The 22159-nt window shown below is 45.1% G+C and overlaps 1 protein-coding gene across 1 annotated transcript; it reads right to left on the bottom strand.

The window, feature by feature from the left end:
- Positions 1-681: 681 nt before the first annotated feature.
- tgfb2 (transforming growth factor, beta 2) lies at positions 682-18413 on the bottom strand. The gene is made up of 7 exons (XM_018743465.2): positions 16914-18413; positions 4336-4499; positions 3416-3548; positions 3165-3275; positions 2864-3023; positions 2581-2734; positions 682-2439 (listed from the first exon to the last, which is right to left on the bottom strand). Exons 1-7 carry the CDS (start codon positions 17260-17262, stop codon positions 2281-2283), a joined length of 1230 nt encoding a protein of 409 aa, XP_018598981.1. The 5' UTR covers positions 17263-18413; the 3' UTR covers positions 682-2280.
- Between the last annotated feature and the right edge of the window lie 3746 nt (positions 18414-22159).

The raw sequence follows: 22159 nt of genomic DNA on the forward strand, positions 1-22159 counted from the left end.
ACCTGATTATAAAGCAGCTCGCAGTAACTTCATAATACCCCCTTTGTATGTCAAAGGAATGGGCTGGGGAATCGTGGACAGCTACACTGCTACCATTATTGCAACAGCAAACAAGGTACCATTAAGACGATTTGGTATAACTATTCCCCGAAGAGACAGAAATCATAGAAAAAAGTGAATAATACATTGGCCTCAGCAGTTTTACTAAACAGAGGTCTACTCTGAGGTTTTTAAAGCAGAATATATGTGATATAGGTTACTTTACCACAGTAATCTCTTTATATATAGAGCTGAGGTCTACTGCACACTACCTTTCCCTGTAATTCTCACAGCATCAGTAACCTTTGAAGAAACCAAGGAAACCACATTTCTGACCTTACTTTCGGGTTTCTTTTGCCGCTGAGGAATCTGGAGAATACAGAGAAGGGAAGAGGGAATTTTTTTCTTGCGTTTTGTAAAATGCAATTTGCTATTTTCATTTACATTTAGATTTCTTACCGCCACCCCCTTCCCCCCAAAAAAATAAAATGACATTTTGCGGCGCTTTGTCACAGAAGCATGTAAAGAAATGAAAAAAGAAGCAAACAACGCCACCTTTTCTTGTAATTCAAATAATTTATTTAACACATCAGTGTCACAGCATAGCGACAACTGTGTTAGAAAATACATCATAGTGGGTCAGCAACAAACTTGACAACACCACCAACAACAAAAACTGCAATGTTCCCTGCCTCTAGGATAAATATTTGCTTGGAGCAGCTGTTGGAATATGATCATTTAAACACCACAAATGTTACACGGACATCATTTACAATAGGGGAAATTACTGGTTGGCAAAACAATAGTCACAAATTAGAGGAAAAAAAATCAGTGCAGTTATGTCAATGGAAAGTATTTTATTCCTAATAAGGACAGAGGAGTTGCATGACCAGAAGATGATGAGATGGGCATGACACACAGTTGAAATAAAATACAGATCACTTTGGCTGATGAACAGTAACCGTTCTCTTATCTTCACACAAGGCCCTTTCTTGACTAAACATAGAGATTCAGGTTAACCTTGAGACAATCTCATTGGACCTCAGCCTAAATCAGACACTTTAAGACTCCAGAATCCACAGCTTTCAATAATTTATAGACCACTCAGCTTACGCAAAACAATAATAATAAGCTTAATAAGCTTAATAAAGCTTCACAAACAAATTGTTAAAGACCCTTTCTAGGCACAGGTCACAGGTCACAAATACATGAACCACTGTAGCGTGCTCCTTGTGCGGTGCTCATGTTATGGACAGGTCAATAAACTGCACTACAAGTGTATAACAGATGTGTGTTTGGCCAGATGTCCTCCTGTATGGCTGTGTGCTCTTTTAAGAGTATGTCTCAGGAAATAAAACTGAGTCTGCATATACTATTTTTTAGGCATTACTCTGTGGGGACCTGTTCCTCATGTGCTGTGGGATGGAGTATTTCCTCTGATACAAGCACATTTCCATGCCTGCTGATGTGCCTGCATGGATGTTTACTCTATAAATGTTTATGTGTCCCACTCTACTGGTGTCCATCCCTATATGTGGCTGCATCCTTTTTCTGTGTGACTATGTATATCAGAGTTTTCTCATGTGTGAGTGTGTGCCCTTGTACATAGATGTATTCTTTATGTGGTTGTGTCTTCCTGTGTGTATGTTACTGTATGCGCATGTGTCCAGGTAAAACTACATTTAAATGTCTCCTTTCAATGTTGCAGACCCCTTGCCTGTACAAAAGGAATAACCAACCTTTCTTGTTCCGCAATTCATTATTTTGCTGGTTTTATGATAGAACTACCACGGCAGAGATGGTAATGCTGTACAAACCACTATGAGACAAGAGAAAACAACTCAAATCATACTGAATATGAAATACCGTTAATATTAAAAATAAACCCAAATTAAAATATAATATTCCCAAAGCAAAATGGTAAAACTAAAAACTGCTTGATATGGACTTAGCACTTGCTGATCTATCATTGTTCTAATAAATTCACATATTAACACTTAAATACTCTTCCAGTGTTTATTGATCTCCAGCTCCTTGTGTTGGATGGGTGTATGAGGCGAGGTGTCCTGACAGGGTCTCCCACGTTTAGACCTAAAGGGCAAACACCTCTGCATGCGGGTGCGCTTTTGAAAAACGGTTTCCAAATTAGTGCTTTACATCCGCTGTTGCCCTCTTGCACACCACTGGGTGAATGCGTGTATAAAGGATTTTGGGGTGCACACTCCAAGAGAGTGAGAGTCTCTAGCTGCACTTGCAGGACTTGACGATCATGTTGGAGAGCTGCTCGATCTTGGGGTTCTTGCCAATGTAGTACAGGATGGTGAGGGGCTCCAGGTCCTGGGACACACAGCAGGGTGAAGCTGATGCTTCTGGGTTGATGGTGTTGTACAGACCCAGGACCTGAGCAGAAGAGGATGACACAGAACATAAGACACTGATTTGAAGACCACGTGTCAACGGCCCAAGTGCTGCTCCACAGCGTTACTGTGGAATTCCTAACTATAAACGGAGGCTGCTGAACACACCAGGGCGTCCCCTCACCTTGCTGTGCTGTGTGTCAGCGCTCCACAGGTATGGACATGCCCCAGCACAGAAGTTGGCATTGTAACCTTTGGGTTCATGGATCCACCTCCAGCCCAGATCCCTCTTGAAGTCGATGTAGAGCGAGTGCAAGCAGCAGTTGTCCTGAACGTTCCTGTGTTGGTTGTGGGGGGAAATGGAGAAGGTGATTAGCACAACAGAAGATGAATGTGGTGTTGTGTTTGGGTCTAATGGGTGTTTGGACCCAAGTGATGAGCTCACAGTAAGGTCACAGCAAGGTCACCTGGAGCAGAAGGCTGCATCTAGAGCACGCTTCTGCCGATGATTTTTGTGCTGTGACTCAAGGCGGTAGGAGGGCAGCAGCATCAGCAGCAGGTGGGGGGTCAGCCCTGCGTGACGCCGCCTCTTCTGGTCCTCACTGTGCTGGAAGGTGTCGTCAATGCCTGTCAATCATACGGACCCTGTCACCCACGCCTGCCAACTGCTTGTCAGGAGCAATGAGTGGTGCAGCAGCCTAACAGAGACTGTTTACACATCCACAGAGTCACATGCATACATATACATGCACAGGCATGCAAAGCTACCTGCAAACCTGGCTTCTAGCTCCTCGCTCTTGTTGGGGATAATTAAGTTATTTGATGGGATAAAGGTGCAGCAGGGACAGTGTAAGCTGATCTTGAATCCACTGTTTCTGTCTGAAAGGGAGAAGAAAAATCCTGGTAATCCTTTAATACATGGAGATAGCTGGAAAAAGGACAGATTCATGTCTTCTTGCCTATAAATCCCCACCTTCTCCTCTGACCTCTGACCTCATCCCGCAGGCCCCTCCCCTCACCTCTGTGGAGCAGCCATTCGCTGACAGCTTCTGTCACATCAAAGGAAAGCCACTCCCCCTTCGTGCGTGTCTGCACCACCTTGCTGTCGATGTAGCGCTGGGTTGGTGATGTCAGGTCTTTGTGGACCAGAATCTGTAGAGCAACCTGAGATGTTAGCCACTTTGCGGCTCTGCTTCAAGCACCCTGACCTCTAAATGACTCCTGCCATGTGTTCAGAAACCAGTGGCTGGCTTCATGGTAGAAAATGCTACTGTACACACTGCTTTCTTTAGCCGGTGCTAGAAATAACGCTTTAGGATTCTTGTTAACTTTTTGGGCGTGACTGTTTTGTTGGAGTCAGACTGCATAAAAAAGAATAAAACAAATAGTGACTGATGATGCATCTGATCCACATTCTCTGAGTTATACTCACTAATGTTTGCCACTGCTTCTCTCTGCTTTGGTGTAAAAAAGCCAAACGTATTCCATACCGCTGTTGCCAATCTGCAGGGGCACAGTAATATTATGAAACGTGGGTGGCATGGTGGCACAGTGAGTACTGCTGCTGTCTCACAGTGCCTGGGTGGTGCGAGAGGACGTGGGTTTGATCCCTGCTCAGTTTGTGTAGGTTTCCTCCAGGTGCTCTGGTTTCCTCCCACAGTCCAAAGACATGCTGTTCAGGTTCCCCATAGTGTGTGAGTGACAGAGAGAGTGTGTGTGTTCCACTGATGTATGGGTGAGTGACCCATTTTAAGTAGTGTATCTAGCAGTGTAAGTCACCACGGTGAATAAGGTGTGTGGGCTGATACCATTACATAGAGTTCATTGGAAGTTGCTTTGGAGAAAAGTGTCTGCTAAGTAAATAAATGTAAATGTACTAAATTTACACTAGCTGTGGGGGACAGATACTAAGGCAGTGCTGGCTCAGTGGTGGACTTACCTGGTACAACTCGATGCGCTGCTCCGGCACACGGGCCTTAGGGTTCTGCAAACGGAAGACACGGAGCTCTGCCTTCACCAAGTTGGAGGCGTTCTTCTCCATGGAAGACACATCGAAAGTCAGGTGTCTGAAGTAGGGGTTGTAGTGCGTTGGTGGAATGACATCTGCAAAAAAAAAAAAAACATCCCTTCCATTCAGTTCTGCTCGGAGACCTGCTAACGTGAACTAATGGTAGCTGTCCACAAGGTGGACTACAAGTTAAACTTGAGCTTCTCCTGTACTTATAAGCCCTTATCCGGTTAGGTCTTTGCCCAAATGCCATTCTTGTTAAAAAAAAAAAAAAAAAAAATTAGGGAACAACTTGTGCTGTGTTTTTGACTAAATATTGTCAGCTTTAGTCCCAGGAGTGGCCCTAGAGTAGTAACTTTAAAATAAGCACTTAACATGTATTATAATTAAAATTTCCAAGTGGATAAAAATCTGAGGATAAAATAACTGGCTACGAAAATTAACAGTAACAGTAATAGCAATAATAATAAATACATCTTCTCTATGTACCTATAGTCTGATGTGACACCCTAAGATACCCTGTGGTATAAGGGAGAGGGAAGGAGATTTCCGATGCCTATGCTTTTCTGCTCTATACGCTCTACAGGTACACGGTTCACCCTAACTGCAGGTTAAACATCAGGCTTGCAGTACATGGGTGAGTGCGAATATGAGCACAAGCACAACAATGAGCCACTGTGCAACGGTCCAAGCTGTACAACAATGAAAAACAGACTGTGCTGTTTCTTAAAGGAAATGTAAATGCAAGAAAGAGAACTGTATCGTAGGTGGACCTGTATGTAAGCTCTCAGGCGACTACTTACTGCTACCTAAACCTGATGCGGTTGAAATTTAAATCTTCGCTGCTGCGGAATAAAAGGAAAAAAAAATCTTTGGCATTCGACATTTATTAAACGTCACTACCAAAAAAATGTATAGTGCTGTTTAACATTTCAGTACCAGCTGAATTAAGATAAATGCGTTAAAGGGTAATTGTAACGAAAGCCAGCACGCGCAGCCCGTGCCCAGAATAACAAGTAGTAAATCTGATGGAGAGATAAGGAGACTAATAAACAGTTAATAAGAAAAGTGTGAGGAGCCCCAGTTTCAACAAGAAACAGCAGAAGGACGCTGCGAGGAGACCGAACGGAGACACTCCGGTCCTTGCTCCCTCTACAGGGAACAGTAGCAGCGTCTGCTGCTTGTGGAAACAATTAGGGAACAGCACAGACAGCGACAGCTGAGCACTTGCCGAGGCAAATATCGAGCCCACGTTTTCCGCCGCGAGTCCAGCACTCATGCACACCACGCTCGGAGCCCTGCATTTCCTGTGCACAAGACTCCCAGAGCCATCTGGTTCTGGTTCTGGTTCTGCAGAAAAGGGGGAGGGGTCACTGCTGGTCAGCAAGGCCCAGGAACATATTTCATCTGTGTTTGTCATCTGTGGATTTGGTCATATCTGTGCTTGCTGACATTTATTATTCTGCGTTGTGGGTGGTTATGAAATACTGGAGAAACGGGTCCAGTGCAAAAACACCCAACTGTAACGGGCCAAGTAACTGGAAATGATTTGTTTTTTTATTATTAAAAACATGTTATGTTTTATATTTAAATGACTTACGTGGTTAAATGATGAAATTAAGTCGTGCAAAATACAAAAAAACTGCATATTTTACAGCTTCCATTACCAAGATAACAGCTTTTAATTGAAAGCAAATAGTACATGTGAGTCTACAAATGTAGAATTAATTCTACTAATTCAACTATAATTAATAAGTTACGCTTCACTAGCTAATGGATTAATACTTTGAGAGTGTGTTCCACTGATGTGTGGATGAGTGACCCAGTGTAAGTAGTGTATCTAGCAGTGTAAGTCACCACGGTGAATAAGGTGTGTGGGCTGATAACGTTACATAGAGTTCATTGGAAGTCGCTTTGGAGAAAAGCATCTGTTAAATATATAAATGTAAATGTAATACTTAGAATACTGAAAAATAAATTACACCAAAATCCAGCTGCAATTTATAATTATTAACTGATAACCTCCTGTTATCAATGTTATGAGCTAAAGTAGTTTTTTTATGACTAATAATCCAGGAAAAACACATGAATCATGAAAGTCTCTGTTAAAAAAAAAATATGCAGTGAAAGAGCAGTGAATCTAAAGAAGAATCTAAAGAAGACTGTCTGCAATGCTGAGCTTAAAATGCAGTCTTGTCACTGTGAACCAAAGCATGAAATCTCCTACAAAAATAAGATAAGAGAAAGGTATAAGCATTAACGTGCAGAAGATATTTTGAGAAGCTTAAATTCCTCCTTAATGGACAGAATGTTCTCCCGACTAAGTCAGAGTAAATTCTTCCAAACCACAGATCACATTCACATCCTGCCCATACTAAGATAAATACAGTATGTCAACAGAAAAAAGGCCGACACACTTCATGGACAAAGAAACAATTCTACCTCAGTTCTGAACAAAGTGCTGTAAAGGGTCAAGTTTAAGGGGTCACTATGAATGTACAGAATAATAAAAAGTAAATCTGCATTGTTCTTTATACTATAAATTCCTCATTTGGCAAAGAAGAAGGTGTCTTTCCCTAAGTACCACTGCATCGTCACATTAAACATACCAAAGGCAGTGCTTGCTAGTGAATATAGTGATTTTAAAAATATTTATAAAACTCTTCCTGCAATATGGAGGAAGCAAGAGTTTTACAAAAGTCGGAAGAACGCTATAAAACACGACAGAAAGACTGCGAGCAACGAAACCGATTACCTGCCTATAGTGCTGAGATGTAGAAAATATACCTCAAAAACCAAGTTTCTAAACACGCAGGATTCTAAGTCGTTAAAACCCCAAGAGCGTAAAAATCGGCACTCTGAATTCGACAATCATCTGAAGAGAATCGGTACAACGAAAGCAGGCACAAAAGGAATAGTTTCAGGCTACGAAGCAGTCTGCACAATAGCTGAGCATTTCTTGTCTGCCAAAAAGCAGAAAGGGATCTTGATGAAAAGGAAATGACCGCAAAACGGGCAATGAAGACGCAGGCTGTCAGAGACACGGCCTACCATGGCTGCTTTTCGTTCACAGTGTGACAGAAGTAACTTGTCAAACATATTATGGTACAATTGTCGTAATTTAATTCACTTTCTCGGTTTTATTACATTCATGCTGCAGATGGACGATGCAGGCTTTCATTGTACGGATGGAGCTCATGTTAAAAAACAGATACGACGTGAACTTGAAAAGCAGTGTTTCCGAGCAGAATTTCTGCATAACTCCTGTTTCCAGGCACCTCGGTCTGTCGAGAAAACCTATACGATTATCTATCTTCCGCGCCTGCGAGAGCTCGAGATTGTCATACGAATAACATTCATATGCGAATGAGTTCCTGGGAGCACAGCGGAGGGTGATGTGTGAATTCCATCTGCTTCTCCGCCAGGGAAGATGTGCCAGCAATTACGAAATGCACCCTCATTTTCCTGACCTTCCAGGTCCTCGAACACGGTGGCGTTTGGAAAAATCGGCCAGCACAATGTGGCCCGGGACTCCGAACGCCAGCTCTGGCGCAGGAGCCACGTCGTGAATAAGTGTGTTGTGCCGACGCCTGAACGCTCGCCTGTGTTGACAGGAAACGCACATGGATATACCCACGCGCCGCCCCCCTCTCCCCCCCTCCCCGAGGGTTCCAGCCGAAGCGGCACTGTGCTCCACTGTCCTCCTTGACATCGGACCCTGGTGGCGGTAAAACCCCTCAAACATCAAAACGCTCTCTCCCTCCGCTCGTCCCCGCGCTCAGCTCAAATTCAAAAGCCATGCGCTGGCACACGAGCTCGTCTCTGGCTCCGAGGCTCTCCGGGCCGAGCTGGGACTCATCCCGAGCTCGGATGAGGCTCTCTCAGGGTTCACCCTTTCATCCAAAGCTGCTTACAGTTTTACCCACTTAGACAGCTGGATATTTTACTGGAACCATTCAAGTTAAGTACCTTGCCCAAGGGTACTACAGCAGGGCCCCTCCTAGGGGGCAACAGTTCATGGTACAGTTCACCAAGTGCACCAAGGTGCATTTAAGAAATATACTTCCTACGTATAGCACACCACATGTAAACCTAAATCCTTCATGATTATACTTTAAAAATAATGAAAACCATTACGCTTGAAATGTGCTAAAGTGAGTCAATTTAGGAGCAGCTAAGAACAGAGCTATGAATTTTGCCATGAAATGTTCTCTCGTTTCATAAGTGGGGCGAGAGCAATCGTGCTATTCGTGCTGCTATTATTCAGTAAATTCTGTTAAAGTCGATAACTGCGACACACACGCTTAGCGGGTCAACAGGACCGCAAGAACTGGGAGCACTTGGTTGTGTAGAAAGGGGGCAAACTGGCCTTGCAGAACAGCTTATTTTCTTTTCGTGAGACAGTGGATTTCAGCGTGTGACGACACATTAAAAACTCTAGCAGCTTTTTGGGGGAGGTTCCCATTATTGAGACCTTCGGCGGGAATCCTCCGGGGTCTGGGTGGGCGATGTCGAGAGTTCGGGAAATGACAACCGAAGCACTGGAAACTAACGAGCAGCGGAGCGAGGAGCAGAATTGCCAGACCGGTCCGTTAGAAGCGGCGGGAAAGGAGGAGGTCGACACATTGCTTTTCACACTTCTTCTCAAAACCGTTCTGTCCCCGCTGACAGCAAACCGACCGCGAACCTTTGCGGCTAATAACAGACCGACAGTACACGGACTGAACGCAGCGGGAGCTTCCCAACCGATAACAAACAAGTAACAGGAAACATTACCTCTCAATTTGTTGTTGGGGAAAAGCTTTGGGACCAACAAGCAGCTGCCCTCATCCTAAGACGGCTTTTACCCCCAGAACAGAAGATGCCTTCATATGAAGTGAATAAAGAAAGATTAGAAAAACCAGTAAGATCTGGTTGAAAGAAATAAAATAAAAACAAAACAATGGAAAAAAAAAAAAAAACGTACTCTAATCCTTTGCTCTGCTGACACAGACAAATTTCCTTTTGTGCAGGAGCACAATGTGTGCAGAGCAGACGGACCAGCGCGTCACCGGTTTGCACGCCTCGCACGGTAGCATGCAAAGAGCCGTTCGCTCAGAAATCATGCATTTTCACTTGCTTGATCGAGTCTCATGAAAAACTGTTGTATTTTCCAGTGTATAATTACACAGTGTTACATTCAGGACAAGGACAGCCGGCGTGGGGCTGCCGTGTAGGATCTTTGCCCTCGGCTTCCCTTAATTCATAACGGAATCAGATCTTATTCAGCTGGCCAGGAAGTATTTGACCTACTTTTCTGAAGATCTCACTTCTTTAAAACACGCTCTGAAATTCTTTGTGGCGGGACTGTCTGCCACTGTCGTGACCTAAACGTCCGCACTTCAAACCGGTAATAAAAAAATAGAAAAAGATTGCTGGCCATCGCATCAAAATGATGTATGATCTTCAGGAAAGCATACAAACCATACACACTTTTTACTCAGGTTGACTGGACCGTGCGGAATGAATTTTGCTGGGATGACACCTGCAAGCCTCCATCACTTATACAAAACTGACCCACTGACCATCACCTGCTGACCAGACAGATGACCAGATGACTGCTCCAGGAACTGCTCACTAACACCATTCCCTGCTGGTGCACTATTAGCGTGCCCAGAAGATGCAGGTTTAATTTGCTCTCCTCCACTATCTTCAGTTTTTTTGCTACCACACATCACTGAAGTGTGTTTAATTCTTCTCACTAATGCCACTAGATGTATGCCTCTGTAGAACTTCCATTACCTTATGTTAAGTGCTGAGACAAACTGTTGGAAGAGCTGGCTGGCTGAAAACACTTGTCCCGAGCGGGGTCGCGGTGAACCGGAACCTAACCCAGCAACACAGGGCGGAAAGCCGGAGAGGGAGGGGACACAACCAGGACGGGATGCCAGTCAATCACAAGGCACCCCAAGCAGGACTCGAACCCCAGACCCACCAGAGAGCAGGACCTGGCCAAGCCAGCAGCACCACCACCGCACCCCTGTTAGAAGGGGACCTTAAAAAATAAATGTATTATTTATTTGCGGGGGCAGCTGGGAGCATAGTGGTTAGTGCTACTGCCTTTGGACCTAAAGGTTATAGGTTCAATCCCCATCTTTGTCTGTAGTACTCTTGAGTAAGGTACTTACCCTAAATTGCTCTAGCTACACAAACAGCTAAATAATTGCAAGCTTGTAATAATTATAAACTTAACATTGTAAGTGGCTTTGGAGAAAAGCATCAGCTAAATGAATAAATGCAAATTACTTAGCTAACACCTCTCTCTATAGCAACTTACAAAATTAAACAAGAAACAATTTATCACTTATAAAGCAGGGTCTTCTTACTATACCCATTCAGTGTAAGAATCGATAGGGTGGTTATGACATGAAGAGCAGGATTTGCACAAGGAACCTTGAGATTATAAAGCAGCAGCCCTAAGCATTACACCACTTACTGTCTGAAGCGAATGAAGCAACAGCAGTACAACTGCTTATACACACTGATACCTGCCATGTAGCTTCATAAGTGAAAGATGCGACATGTGAATCACCCACGGGAGCAGAGCAGCCAAAGGAAACTCGTGAATCCTCTTTTTGAGAACCCTGGGATGCTTCTGGAAGAGGTCTACCAGAAACGGCAGACTTTGTGCAACATATACAGAGTGGCTACATGGCCACACACAGGCTAAACAAAGTTTTCAGCTTCCAGGCACTTGCTTATAGCAGAAGAAGCCATACTTTAAAATATGATTGAAGAAATTAGCTGAGGGACAAAATACTGATTCATCTTGTTTGTTGACAGATTATACACAAAGCGAATTAGTACAAACAGTACTCTATGTGCTGATAAAAGTTCTGTTTATTTGAAAAAATAAAATACTTGGACACCATTCCCTGAAAAGCTTGCCATATCTTAAAGCTTGTTTAATTTGTTCTAGATACCTTTTTGTTTATAACATAAACGATGAAAAATAAGAGAAAATATAATTGTAATGTAACTATTTGGTTAGCCAGTTCCTTTGATCTCATCATTATGACTCTTTAACAATAACAACAACAATGAAACAACGATAGCAGAAATCTGAACACTGCATTCATTAATCAGAATAACATGCTCAAAGCTACACCCCCAAAAACAAACACAATAAAGATCACACAGAATAGAAAGATAATTTTCTCGACCTTAAAGAAGCTTCAAGGTACTGCTGACAATAATAGGACCTTTGTGTGTGTGTGTGTGTGTGTGTGTGTGTGTTTGTGGTTTTGGAGTATGGAGATTGGAACACAAGAGCACTTCTCTGCACTGCTATTAATAATAAACAGCGGAGAGGCACAGAGGTAAAGAGGAAAAGGAGACCGGGGAGCACCGGGAGCACATGAAAGTGAAAAAGTGTCTGCAGCTGAATGAGAATGTGAGGCAAGCAGGAGACACCGGGGACGAAGAGAAGCGGGGAGCGGGTGCGGTGTGCATTGAACTCGAGCCCCTCTCATTCCCCAGAAAACGGCTCCACCCAGCTGCTCACCTGCCAAGAGCAAATTGAAAACAACTCTGTATATAATCCTCGAGACCTAAAAATACCAGCCACTTTGAAGCCTCGTCCATGAAGGGCTGTCAGTCTCTGCAGGGCTCCTTCCCAGCAACAAGCCATCCACACAATAAAGTGCAGGAGATGGGGGGGAAAGAGGGTCCAGGCTCTGCTGGCACCCTGCAGCAGCTCTATTCCTGGCTGTTACTGTGCAACAAGTAGAAAACACGCAGGACACTGGGACATAAAGGCAGCACAATGACAGGAACGGTGGAGCTGAAAGACAGCAGGGACAGCAGGACCTAAAGAGAGCAGGATGGCAGGGACAGCTGCACTGAAAGACAGCAGGACAGTAGTGAAGGGACGCTGATGTACAGTAGCGACAGTGGATTTTATGGACAACACAGTCAGTGATGCAGAAAACAGGCCTTTTCTAGCATTCGCCCGTCCGTGTGGTACGCATGATCTGAGAAGAGTAGAACATACAAGAAGAGGAGAGAGTGTATGGAGAGACCCAGAAGGAACCAAGGGAGGAGAAGAGAGCAGCATCGGAAGACCCTCACAGAAACCGAAGCACCATTCGTTTCTTTGGTTGGGCTGCAAAGAGAATTAAGCACTACAAACCATCCTAGAGTCAACTAGGGATACTGCGTTACCCTGAATATGGTTCCCATCTGAACTAAACCAGTACTTAACCCTTGAGGGGATCTGCTGCTCAAACCTGCGGCCACTGTCCTCCATGGTGTTGTTCCACCTGCAGTGTGTAAAAAGTCATCAGCTGGCAGCAATGGAATTAAAACAACAAATCTTCAATGCGCTGCAGCCACACAGCTGATCATAATGCTAACTTAGTAATTTAGTGTAGTAAATTTGAAAAAATCTGTTTAAAAGCAGGTAGTGCAGGTGTCTCGCAGTGCGCTTGGCTATAGGTTTGACCACCATTCGGTCATTGTGCATGTGGGTTTAATACAGGTGCTCTGGTTTCCACCCGCAATACAAAAATGTATTTCAGATGAATTCAGGAATTTATAATTGCTTTAAGTCTGTACGCGTGCATTACATTGTCCTGCATTGCCCTGCACTATAATGGCTGACTGATTATGGGGAGTTTAGTGCAGCGTTAGCCCTGTAAGTCACCTTGGATAAAGGTGTCAGATCAACCTTAGTCACTGGATGTTGCTTTATAGAAAAGCATCTGCTAATTATACGTATAAGATATAGGTATTATAAGGTAAATATAGCTAGGCACTGTGGGGGAATCTAACTGAGCAGAGCACTGTGAGAGAATCTCACTGGGCAATGAAGCTTTGTGGCAGAACCCAAAGCAGAATACAAATCATGTCACAACCAGCACAGCAGCACAGCATTGTGGGAGGCTACACTAGAGCAGCAGAGCATTGTGGGAGGCTCTGGAAGAACAGTAATAGATAATGAGCGCCCACCGGTGCAAGGGTGGCCGTTTCTATTTCCACAGAAGTCACACTGGTTCTGTAAAACCATAATAAAACAAAAAGGCTTGAGCTGCAAATGTCCCAAAGAGTAGATTCATGGCCTCGAGATGCGCTGGCATCACACATACACAGGAATACGTCCACACTTGGCTGCCACTGCTTCCAAAAATCTGGATAAACTCTCAAAGTTTAGACGAAAAAGAGTGAATCGAAATCTAATGAACGCACCCATACCAAAGAGATCACATAAGTATACAAGAAAACCACAGTGAGATCCCAGACGCTGATGTACAGCGTGGACCAGACAGGTAGCTCATTCTTCACTGCTGCTCTCGATATCTGTGTTTCACTTTTAAATGCTTCCTGGAATCCACGAAACCCTCTTGATGTGATCCATACCAGAGGGTTTGAGATGTGGGCAGCAACATACGCCACATACGAGAATCCAATGACGATCCTGCCGTCACGTACGACCAAACCTACACAAAACAACACACGATCAGAGCCCACCGAATGAACAGCATGTGGGATCCTACACACGTCGTGCCTCAAACTTTGAAACCGCACAGCTCGACACAAAACGACAGACCGCTGCACGTGGCCAAACTATCACAACCTCATCATCTTACATGAAAACCTAGAGTCGTACAAACTGTCAGAGAGACAACCCCCTACAACAAACTATATACACAGTGTACAACAAAGACAATATATAATATTATATACACTACTGTCATTATGTACCCATGGCTGTCTATGTTGAGCAAGGTGTGCCTTTGTACAAATGAACGTTAATATGCGTTTACTTGGGGCTTGTGCGTCAACTCTTCAAGACATCCTGTTGTGCACATGTGTGTTTGACAGCGACAGCACAGATACTAACAGTGTGTATGCATGTGTTGGTACGTGCACGAGATAACGTAGTGTGAGTACAAACAGCACGGTTCCATGTGTCTCACTCTGTGTGCGACAGAGACGGTAGAGGAAATGTCTGAGCGCGCATGTGTGCGCTGTATGACTGATAAAGAGATGTGGGCAGAGAGCTTATGTGAGTGTGTGAGTGTGTGTGTGTTCTCTGAGTGGTGAGAGAAAGAGAGAGCTGGTTCAGAAACTCTGCACAGGGAGCTCATTGTTCCTTCCCCTTCACACTGAGAGCCTGATTAGGCAAACACCCACCTCTCCATGTCCTACACACTCTCTCCCTCTCTCACTCACACACACAAACACACACACACACACACACACACACAGAGTACACCGGTCTCACTTTGTTTCTCATACACAACTTCTCTGTCACATGCAAACACACCGCTTGCACTTCACACACCTCCCTTTTTCTTTTCCCCACACATCCCAATCTCAGCCTTTCAGTCTCTCTATCTCTCTCTCTCACACGCACGCACACTGCCGACAGCCACGAAGGACCGAAAGAACGCTCACGCATGACTCTCGCACACACTTCGTGTCCATCCAGTATCTGACCGGAGTGAAGCAACAGGGAAGCTGTGCAGAAAGCTGCAAATACAGACATTAAAAAGCCGCTCACTTTGTAGGTCTGAAAAAACACACACATGCAATTAAGCATCTGTTCCTGACAAAGCATTCTTACAGACTCCGAAATCTGCTGCTGGTTTGACAGGGCTGTAAAAGCACGTAGTAAAATAATACAAGAGGACGCATTACATTCATTCACAAGTGATTAAGCACCGCTGGTTCCTTTGATTCGCGATCCGGCTGCCGCCGCCTAACTAAGGCTCCTGAAAATGCTAACAGATTGCAGTCATATCTACAGTCGGCACCTCGGCGCGAAAGCCGGCTGTCCCTTCGCTTCTTAAACGCTGCGATGCTATCGAAGGATGGGGGAGGGGGGCCGAGGCATCACGTACTGTTAACCAAAAGCCAAGAAAACGGCAGGCTTCGGCGGACACCAGTCCAGCGTAAGGTGTGTGCTTTAGGGCATCGGAACCCTGTCTCCGGTCTTGGCCTGTCCCTTCCCCACTCCCACGTCAGCCCTCGGCTGCCCCGATCCGGTTACATTTGACCGAACGCCATATGGTATCGGCGCGAGGACGTGTGCCGGAGCCACACGCGCAGGCCCAAATCTCGAGCTGGAGCACCGGGTCCCACCACACGTCCCCTTCTCCTTCCTTGGCGGCGGCAGCAGAGGGGGATTAGACCCGCTCTCTCTCTGCCTGTTGACACAGTGGTATTTATGCCCATAAACGCCTTCCTGTCTGTTCCTGGAGCAGCGCCAGCTCCATTCACATTCAGGGTATTTACACAGCAGGCAGGGCCAAGGATAATATTTAAGGCAAAATATACCCTGGGGTATAAAATGTCTCCTAATTTATTTTCTTCCATTCTGTACGCCCTCATATTTGATAGGGTTACAAAAATAATATTTATTTGCAAAATCACTCTGTTGTGCCACTTCATTTTATGCCGGCATAAGGCTTGCAAAACAATACAGATACTAATATCCAATGATGAGTCCTTTAGTAACGAGAAAGGAGTTAAATGTTGCGCTGTTTTTATTTCTTTTACTGAGCGTGCGCGCGTGAGCTCGGAAACGTAAAAGCACGATACAGACGGTTTGTTTTTCTTAGCCGTTTTTAATGGCTCTTTTAAGTTAAGGTGTTCCAAATGTAAGCCCGCCTCCGGATATTAAACTGGTTCTAGTGTCTCTTTCATTTCCTCGCTACTTAGAGAATCGCCAGGAGAGGGAAGAAAATATAATTCTACGAGGCGTTCATGTAGAGCGCCACCTATTGGACACCGAGAGACATGTAAACACGCTGTGTTCCGATACACAGCAACGCACTGTCAAACTGACCCTGTTAACGCCGAGCTGCTACGTTTTCTTTTCCCTCCCGCCCGGTGCAGAAGAATTTGCCAAACACCTTTATGTAGACACTTCGTTGTTTTCGCTTGGGCTCCTGTTCCTTCTATAAACTGCACGGGAAAGTATTAACACACTGTGCGCGCAAAGCGGACTCGTCGGTTCGTCACCTGCCGCAGCTTCGAAACTCGGAGCTTCTAACCCAGAACGGGCCGCGCACGTGCAAGGACACGCGCGCGCCCGCGCGCGCCGTGCCATTTAAAAAAGCCCCGCAGTGCCTTCGGAGCCAGATCTTGGGCTTCGCCGTGACCTTTTCGAACCCAACAACAGGCTGTGTTGTGAAGTGGCCGCGGCACAAGTACGCGCGAAATGGTCCGATCATGCTCATTATTCACCGTTTTCTGTAGCGAAAAGGCGGTGCAGTGACACAGTAATAATATATCACGGGTTACTGAGATGGAAGTACAGTACATGCAGCCTATTTATAATTTTGGGTCCTGCTGCTGGAGGTTTGGAGGGCCACCTCATTTTACACGTGAACTTCAGCAATTCATCCGAAAAGCACTGACACTTGCGGAAACTCAGACTAGCGTTTCTTGGTTTTTGAGCGGGGAGAAACAAGCCGCGTGTTCGCGTGCGTGCGGTGTGTCCGCGGCGTCGGGGAAAGCCTTACTTTCGGACTGAAAGAAGGGCTGCATGTCGATTTTGTGCACCTCCTTGGCGTAGTACTCCTCGTCGCTGCGCTGGCGCTCGCACGTCGCCGCGCGCTCCTTCGCCTTCTCCTGCAGCAGGTCGCGCGTGCTGTTGTAGATGGCCACGATCTCGGGCGACACGTCCCCGGGCTCCGGGTACTGCTCCGGTGGGCTGGACAGCTTGAGCTTGCTGAGGATCTGACCGCGGATCGCCTCGATGCGCTTCTTCATGAACTGCTCCATGTCGAGCGTGCTGCAGGTCGAGAGACCCGCGGCCGAGGCGAGCAGATCCAGGGTGAGGAAGAGACTCACGAAGTAGCAGTTCATCATCTTTACACCGACTAGTGGGGTATCTCGTATCTGGTGTCTACACCGTCCCGACGAAGTAATAAAAATACCTGCTGCGATCGCTGAGCGCAAAAAGTGTGCATAGAGAAGCTACGCTCAAAAGTACTGCTCCAGCAGCAGCATACGAAATGTACTAAGCGGACTTTTATATTCGCGTCGTTCTTTAAAAACTCTTTTGTGCACAGTCTCGATTCACCAGCGGCATTTCTGTACTCGGCGTCATATTCTGGAAGAAATGCTGAAATGACTGCGATTGAACATAATGTATCCCGCGTGAATCAAGCTGAGCTGGGAAACCGCGAACGAGCTGTCAGATGAGATGAGCTCCGTTATTCCATCTGAGCAGGAGCGATCTCAGTTCCACTCAAGCGACATTTCATAAAAAATATGTTCATTAAATATAACCATCGACATACATAAATATATTAGAAACGTATTTCAAAAGGAGCAATGCATGCAATGAGCTGCGCGTTTCTGTCAGATGTCAACCGACTCGAGTCGCTTTTTTTAATAACCCGGAGGGATGGAGACCTTTAGGGCTTCAGCAAGAAACGCACGCGCAGCCTGAGGGGGATCCAGCGCGCGCGCCTCCACCGCATCGACGCCGCGAGCCCGCAAACGCCTTTCTCCCCCCACTAAACTGCAAAAAAAGTTCCAGTTTCTCAGCCTTCTCTCAAGTCACGAGTCCAGGACTGAGGTTCATGCGAACCCACATCGCCCCGTTCGGCAAAAACGGTGTCGGAAAAGAGCTCCCGGAACCAGCGATTATAACTAGGGGTTTAGAGAACGCGCAGTACCGCCGCGGGCACGCGCTTCACTTTATTCCTAGGATAGAGAGAGCGAGGGAGAGAAAGCGAGCGAATGGCCGAACACTAACGCGTCCCTCCTTCGGCACTTATTTAAAAAAAAAAGAAAAAGGTATTTTTCAAACTTCCAGTCCCAGGCTTGGAGCGACTTGCAGCCAGGAGGTAAAACGAGCGTGCAGCCCGCGGATACACACACAGTTGTGACAGTGACGTTTATAAGGCACTGACTGGAGCACGTGCTCAAGAATGTGACGTCGTTGTCATCATCATCTTCATCGCCGTCGTTATGGTCAGGAGGAACACCTCTTCCAGTTGCGGTTAATCTGATCCTTATTATAAATAGTAAACTTGACCGCTTTGCGTGTCGTCGAGCGGGATGACCGCAGGGGGAAACAGCGCGGTCCTAGCGCCGCCGGCCCCGCGACATCACTGAAAGCTGGAGAAACGGATGATGCCGCCGGACCCTCGCGTATCTGCCCGGGGTGAAAAGCGTCGCCCTGCTGGTTAGAGATGCTCATCTTTTCGGATCAGCCAGTGCTAATGCACACAGACCGTTCCTTTCCCCGTGTCATTTTGTGGAAATAGTTCTTATTATTCCTTGGGGTATAACAGACACCAAACACGTGTGTATTGGGTAATTGGCTAAGATAAGAGAATATCCGCGAGCCTTAGTCAGTGCAGTGTGTGTCACACACAGACACACACACCGTGGTCCGCAGACAATGAATGCTGTGTGGAAGCAAAGGACGTGAGGGAGGAAACACCCTGGGCAGGACGCCAGACCTTACAAGGAATAAAATACAGTATATCGCAAAAAAAGTTAGGGGAAAACTGCTTCATATTAGGACTGAGTGACTGTTTCATGTCAGTTGTTACATAATATATTTATTTGTCAGTTAAGATTGTACAATCCAAGATTTAACCAACAAATGTCCCCATTGTCCAGTGCTAAAGTCCTTTTTATGTCTGCAAGCGTCAAGCCAGTTTCTTTACTTGCACTATCAGTATTACATACTACTGGAATGCTGAGCACTAAAACCTAAAGAAAACAATTTAATATAAACATCATCTTTAGATGGATGGAGGAATGTGTATTATATTTATAAGGTTACACGTGTCTTGGATTAAATAATTATCAGGAAAATATTGTTTTTGTTCTGGATATGAGACATATTTATCTTATTTATCGTTGGTATTTAGAAACACAAGAACTATGTTATAGATTATATGTATATAGAACTATTTCTTACCTTGTTCTACAGGATCCTAAGGTTAATGCCTATCCTAATCCTCCTTATTTCCTCACAGCTGGGTGTTTGAGACAATGGGAATGATGTCTGGATTAGTGTGTACAAAGATTCATGAATAAGGGCTGGCAGACATCCAAAATGAACCTCTAATCCTAGATGACCCTTTGTGTTTTTTAACAGTAGGGCTAACAAATTAATTTTGCAAATTAGCCAGTTATATTTGTAATGTAACCAAGGACAGAGAGATATAGAGTGGTACAGATATAAATATATTAGATCATATTTATCCTTTTCCCAGAATTTGTTTGCCTGTAAAATTGCTTTGGGACACAATTCAATCTCACTGACTATAACTTTCAGAGGCATGATTGCCCACAGTCGATCTAAAGCAAAATGCACAAATTGAGTTGCCATCTCTTGGATTTTAAAAATGAGATAGCTTGGTCTGTGGTACTGTATGGACAGCACTGAAAGAACATTTCCAGGCATGTTCTAAAAACATCAGCTAACACTTGGTGAATTCAAGTCTGGCATGTCCACTGTCCCAGTCATTACTTTTTTTTAAAGCAGTATCTATAGAAATTTTCTCAAAATTTCTTTTGAGCTTTCTCAAACATTCTTTTGGTCTTCACATATATACACTTGTATTAATATAGTCTCCCTAATCTTAGCATAAACACTCATTACAATACAGCACATCCCATTAGAATCCCTGTCACTGGTGTCTGTCTCCAAATGTATACACTTTTAACTCAGTCTTTGTCCTTTCAAACACACACACACACACACACACACACACACACACACACACACACACACAGTTTCTGAACCACTTGTCCCATACGGGGTCGCGGGGAACCGGAGCCTACCCGGCAACACAGGGCGTAAGGCCGGAGGGGGAGGGGACGCACCCAGGACGGGACGCCAGTCCGTCGCAAGGCACCCCAAGCGGGACTCGAGCCCCAGACCCACTGGAGAGCAGGACCCTGTCCAACCCACTGCACCACCGCGCCCCCCCTTTCAAACACCTTTATTTTAATCTAAGACCAGTTGTGGCAGTTTACCCTGTGGTACCAACCGTGGTACTACAAGGAATATCTCTGCATTGACCTGTCCAACTGTACCTACTCCAAGTCCACCACTACATCCTCTTACTGCACCCCCCCCAAAAAATTTTTTTAATTATTATTTGAATGCCGTGGGGGTGCGGTGGCGCAGTGGGTTGGACCGCAGTCCTGCTCTCCAGTGGGTCTGGGGTTCAAATCCCGCTTGGGGTGCCTTGCGGCAGACTGGCGTCCCGTCCTGGGTGTGTCCCCTTCCCCCTCCGGCCTTCCGCCCTGTGTTGCCGGGTAGGCTCCGGTTCCCCGTGACCCCGTATGGGACAAGCGGTTCTGAAAATGTGTGTGTGTGTATTTGAATGCCACTATTATCATTGGTAGTGGCAGAAAATTATGACTCATACTGAGATAACTTTTCATAGCTGATGCTGTAATATTTATTGTGATCTATCAAGCATTTATACATTCCACTTGTTGCGCATATTTAATTTTTCATGTTCAATTTTTACTTAATGTACAGTACATATAATATTTTTTGGTGTGCTGCAATTTACGAAGCCCTTTTTTACTTTAACAATAAAACACATTTCATTAAAACAAGAGAACCAACAGAGGTGAAGTCTCAATTTCCTGTACAGTTATGCAAAACAGTGAAGGTTACATGTCCAGACTTCCTTGGAAAAAGCCATCATTATAGTGGTCATGCCAAAAGGAGTAAATAGACTCATTGAAGTGGAAGACGTGTCTTGCGAGAGGGCCGTAGAAGAGTCCACACATCATGCAAATAGTGAGCTGAACAAAACAGGGATTCTTGAGTGACACGCCACTGTGTTGTCATGATGAATGGGGACAGAGCGTGTTGGAGATAGACCTGCCGAGCAGGCTTTCTCCTCACGCCTCTCCCTCTCACACAGATAAGGTGTGCAGTAAATACTTGTCCTGGCCGTGCACATAAGTAGGCCGCAGTCAAGACAAAGAGTGTGACACAAAGAGAGGAGAGGACGGTAATGCAGTAAGGGAAAGGGTAAAGCAGAGAGGTGCAGAAAGGAATGCAAAGGAATGTTGGGCCAAATATCTGAAACAAATACTACTGATTTATACCCCAAACAGAAATGTACCATCCTTAACACATATTAATGGTATGCATAGCAGAGAGAATGATTAAGGACCTGTGATGCACACCAGTTTCATCTTCAGCATGTTACTTTTTCTAGCTGTTCCCTCAAATGTTTTGGTTTTTAGATTGTGAGCTGCTCCTCAGACTTCAGTCATTAACGGGGGAGGAGTTCTAGAGTGCCTCATTGCCGGCTATCACTCCAAACGTACCTCTGGTGTTGACATCAGGTATGAGCATGTCACACCTGTGGCGATGCTTCTTCCTTGGACCTTATCCATTTGAACACATGTGAAAACAGGAGAGTCACATGGGTGCTCACCACCAGTCACCTGAATTCCAAAAAAGAATCACATAAAATGCTGAACACTAGCCAGAACCCATAAGAGCGGATAACCTGAACAAAGTTAACATGATTCCTAAAACTACCTTTATTTAATTGAGAAAAAACTACTGCATGTAGGTACTAATACTCGAATGAAGTCCATTAGTACAAGTAATAAAACTGTGTGTTGCAGCAGGTGTAAATATATACAGGCTTTACTTTCTTTTCCTTTAATTTTGGGACTAATCCTCAACCCCTAAACTCAATGAAGTCCCAGCACTGAAAACACGCTTAAACATGTCATTGGGTAAATTGGCCAACACTAC

The sequence above is a fragment of the Scleropages formosus genome, chromosome 1, assembly GCF_900964775.1.
Source record: "Scleropages formosus chromosome 1, fSclFor1.1, whole genome shotgun sequence".
Lineage (NCBI taxonomy): Eukaryota > Metazoa > Chordata > Actinopteri > Osteoglossiformes > Osteoglossidae > Scleropages > Scleropages formosus.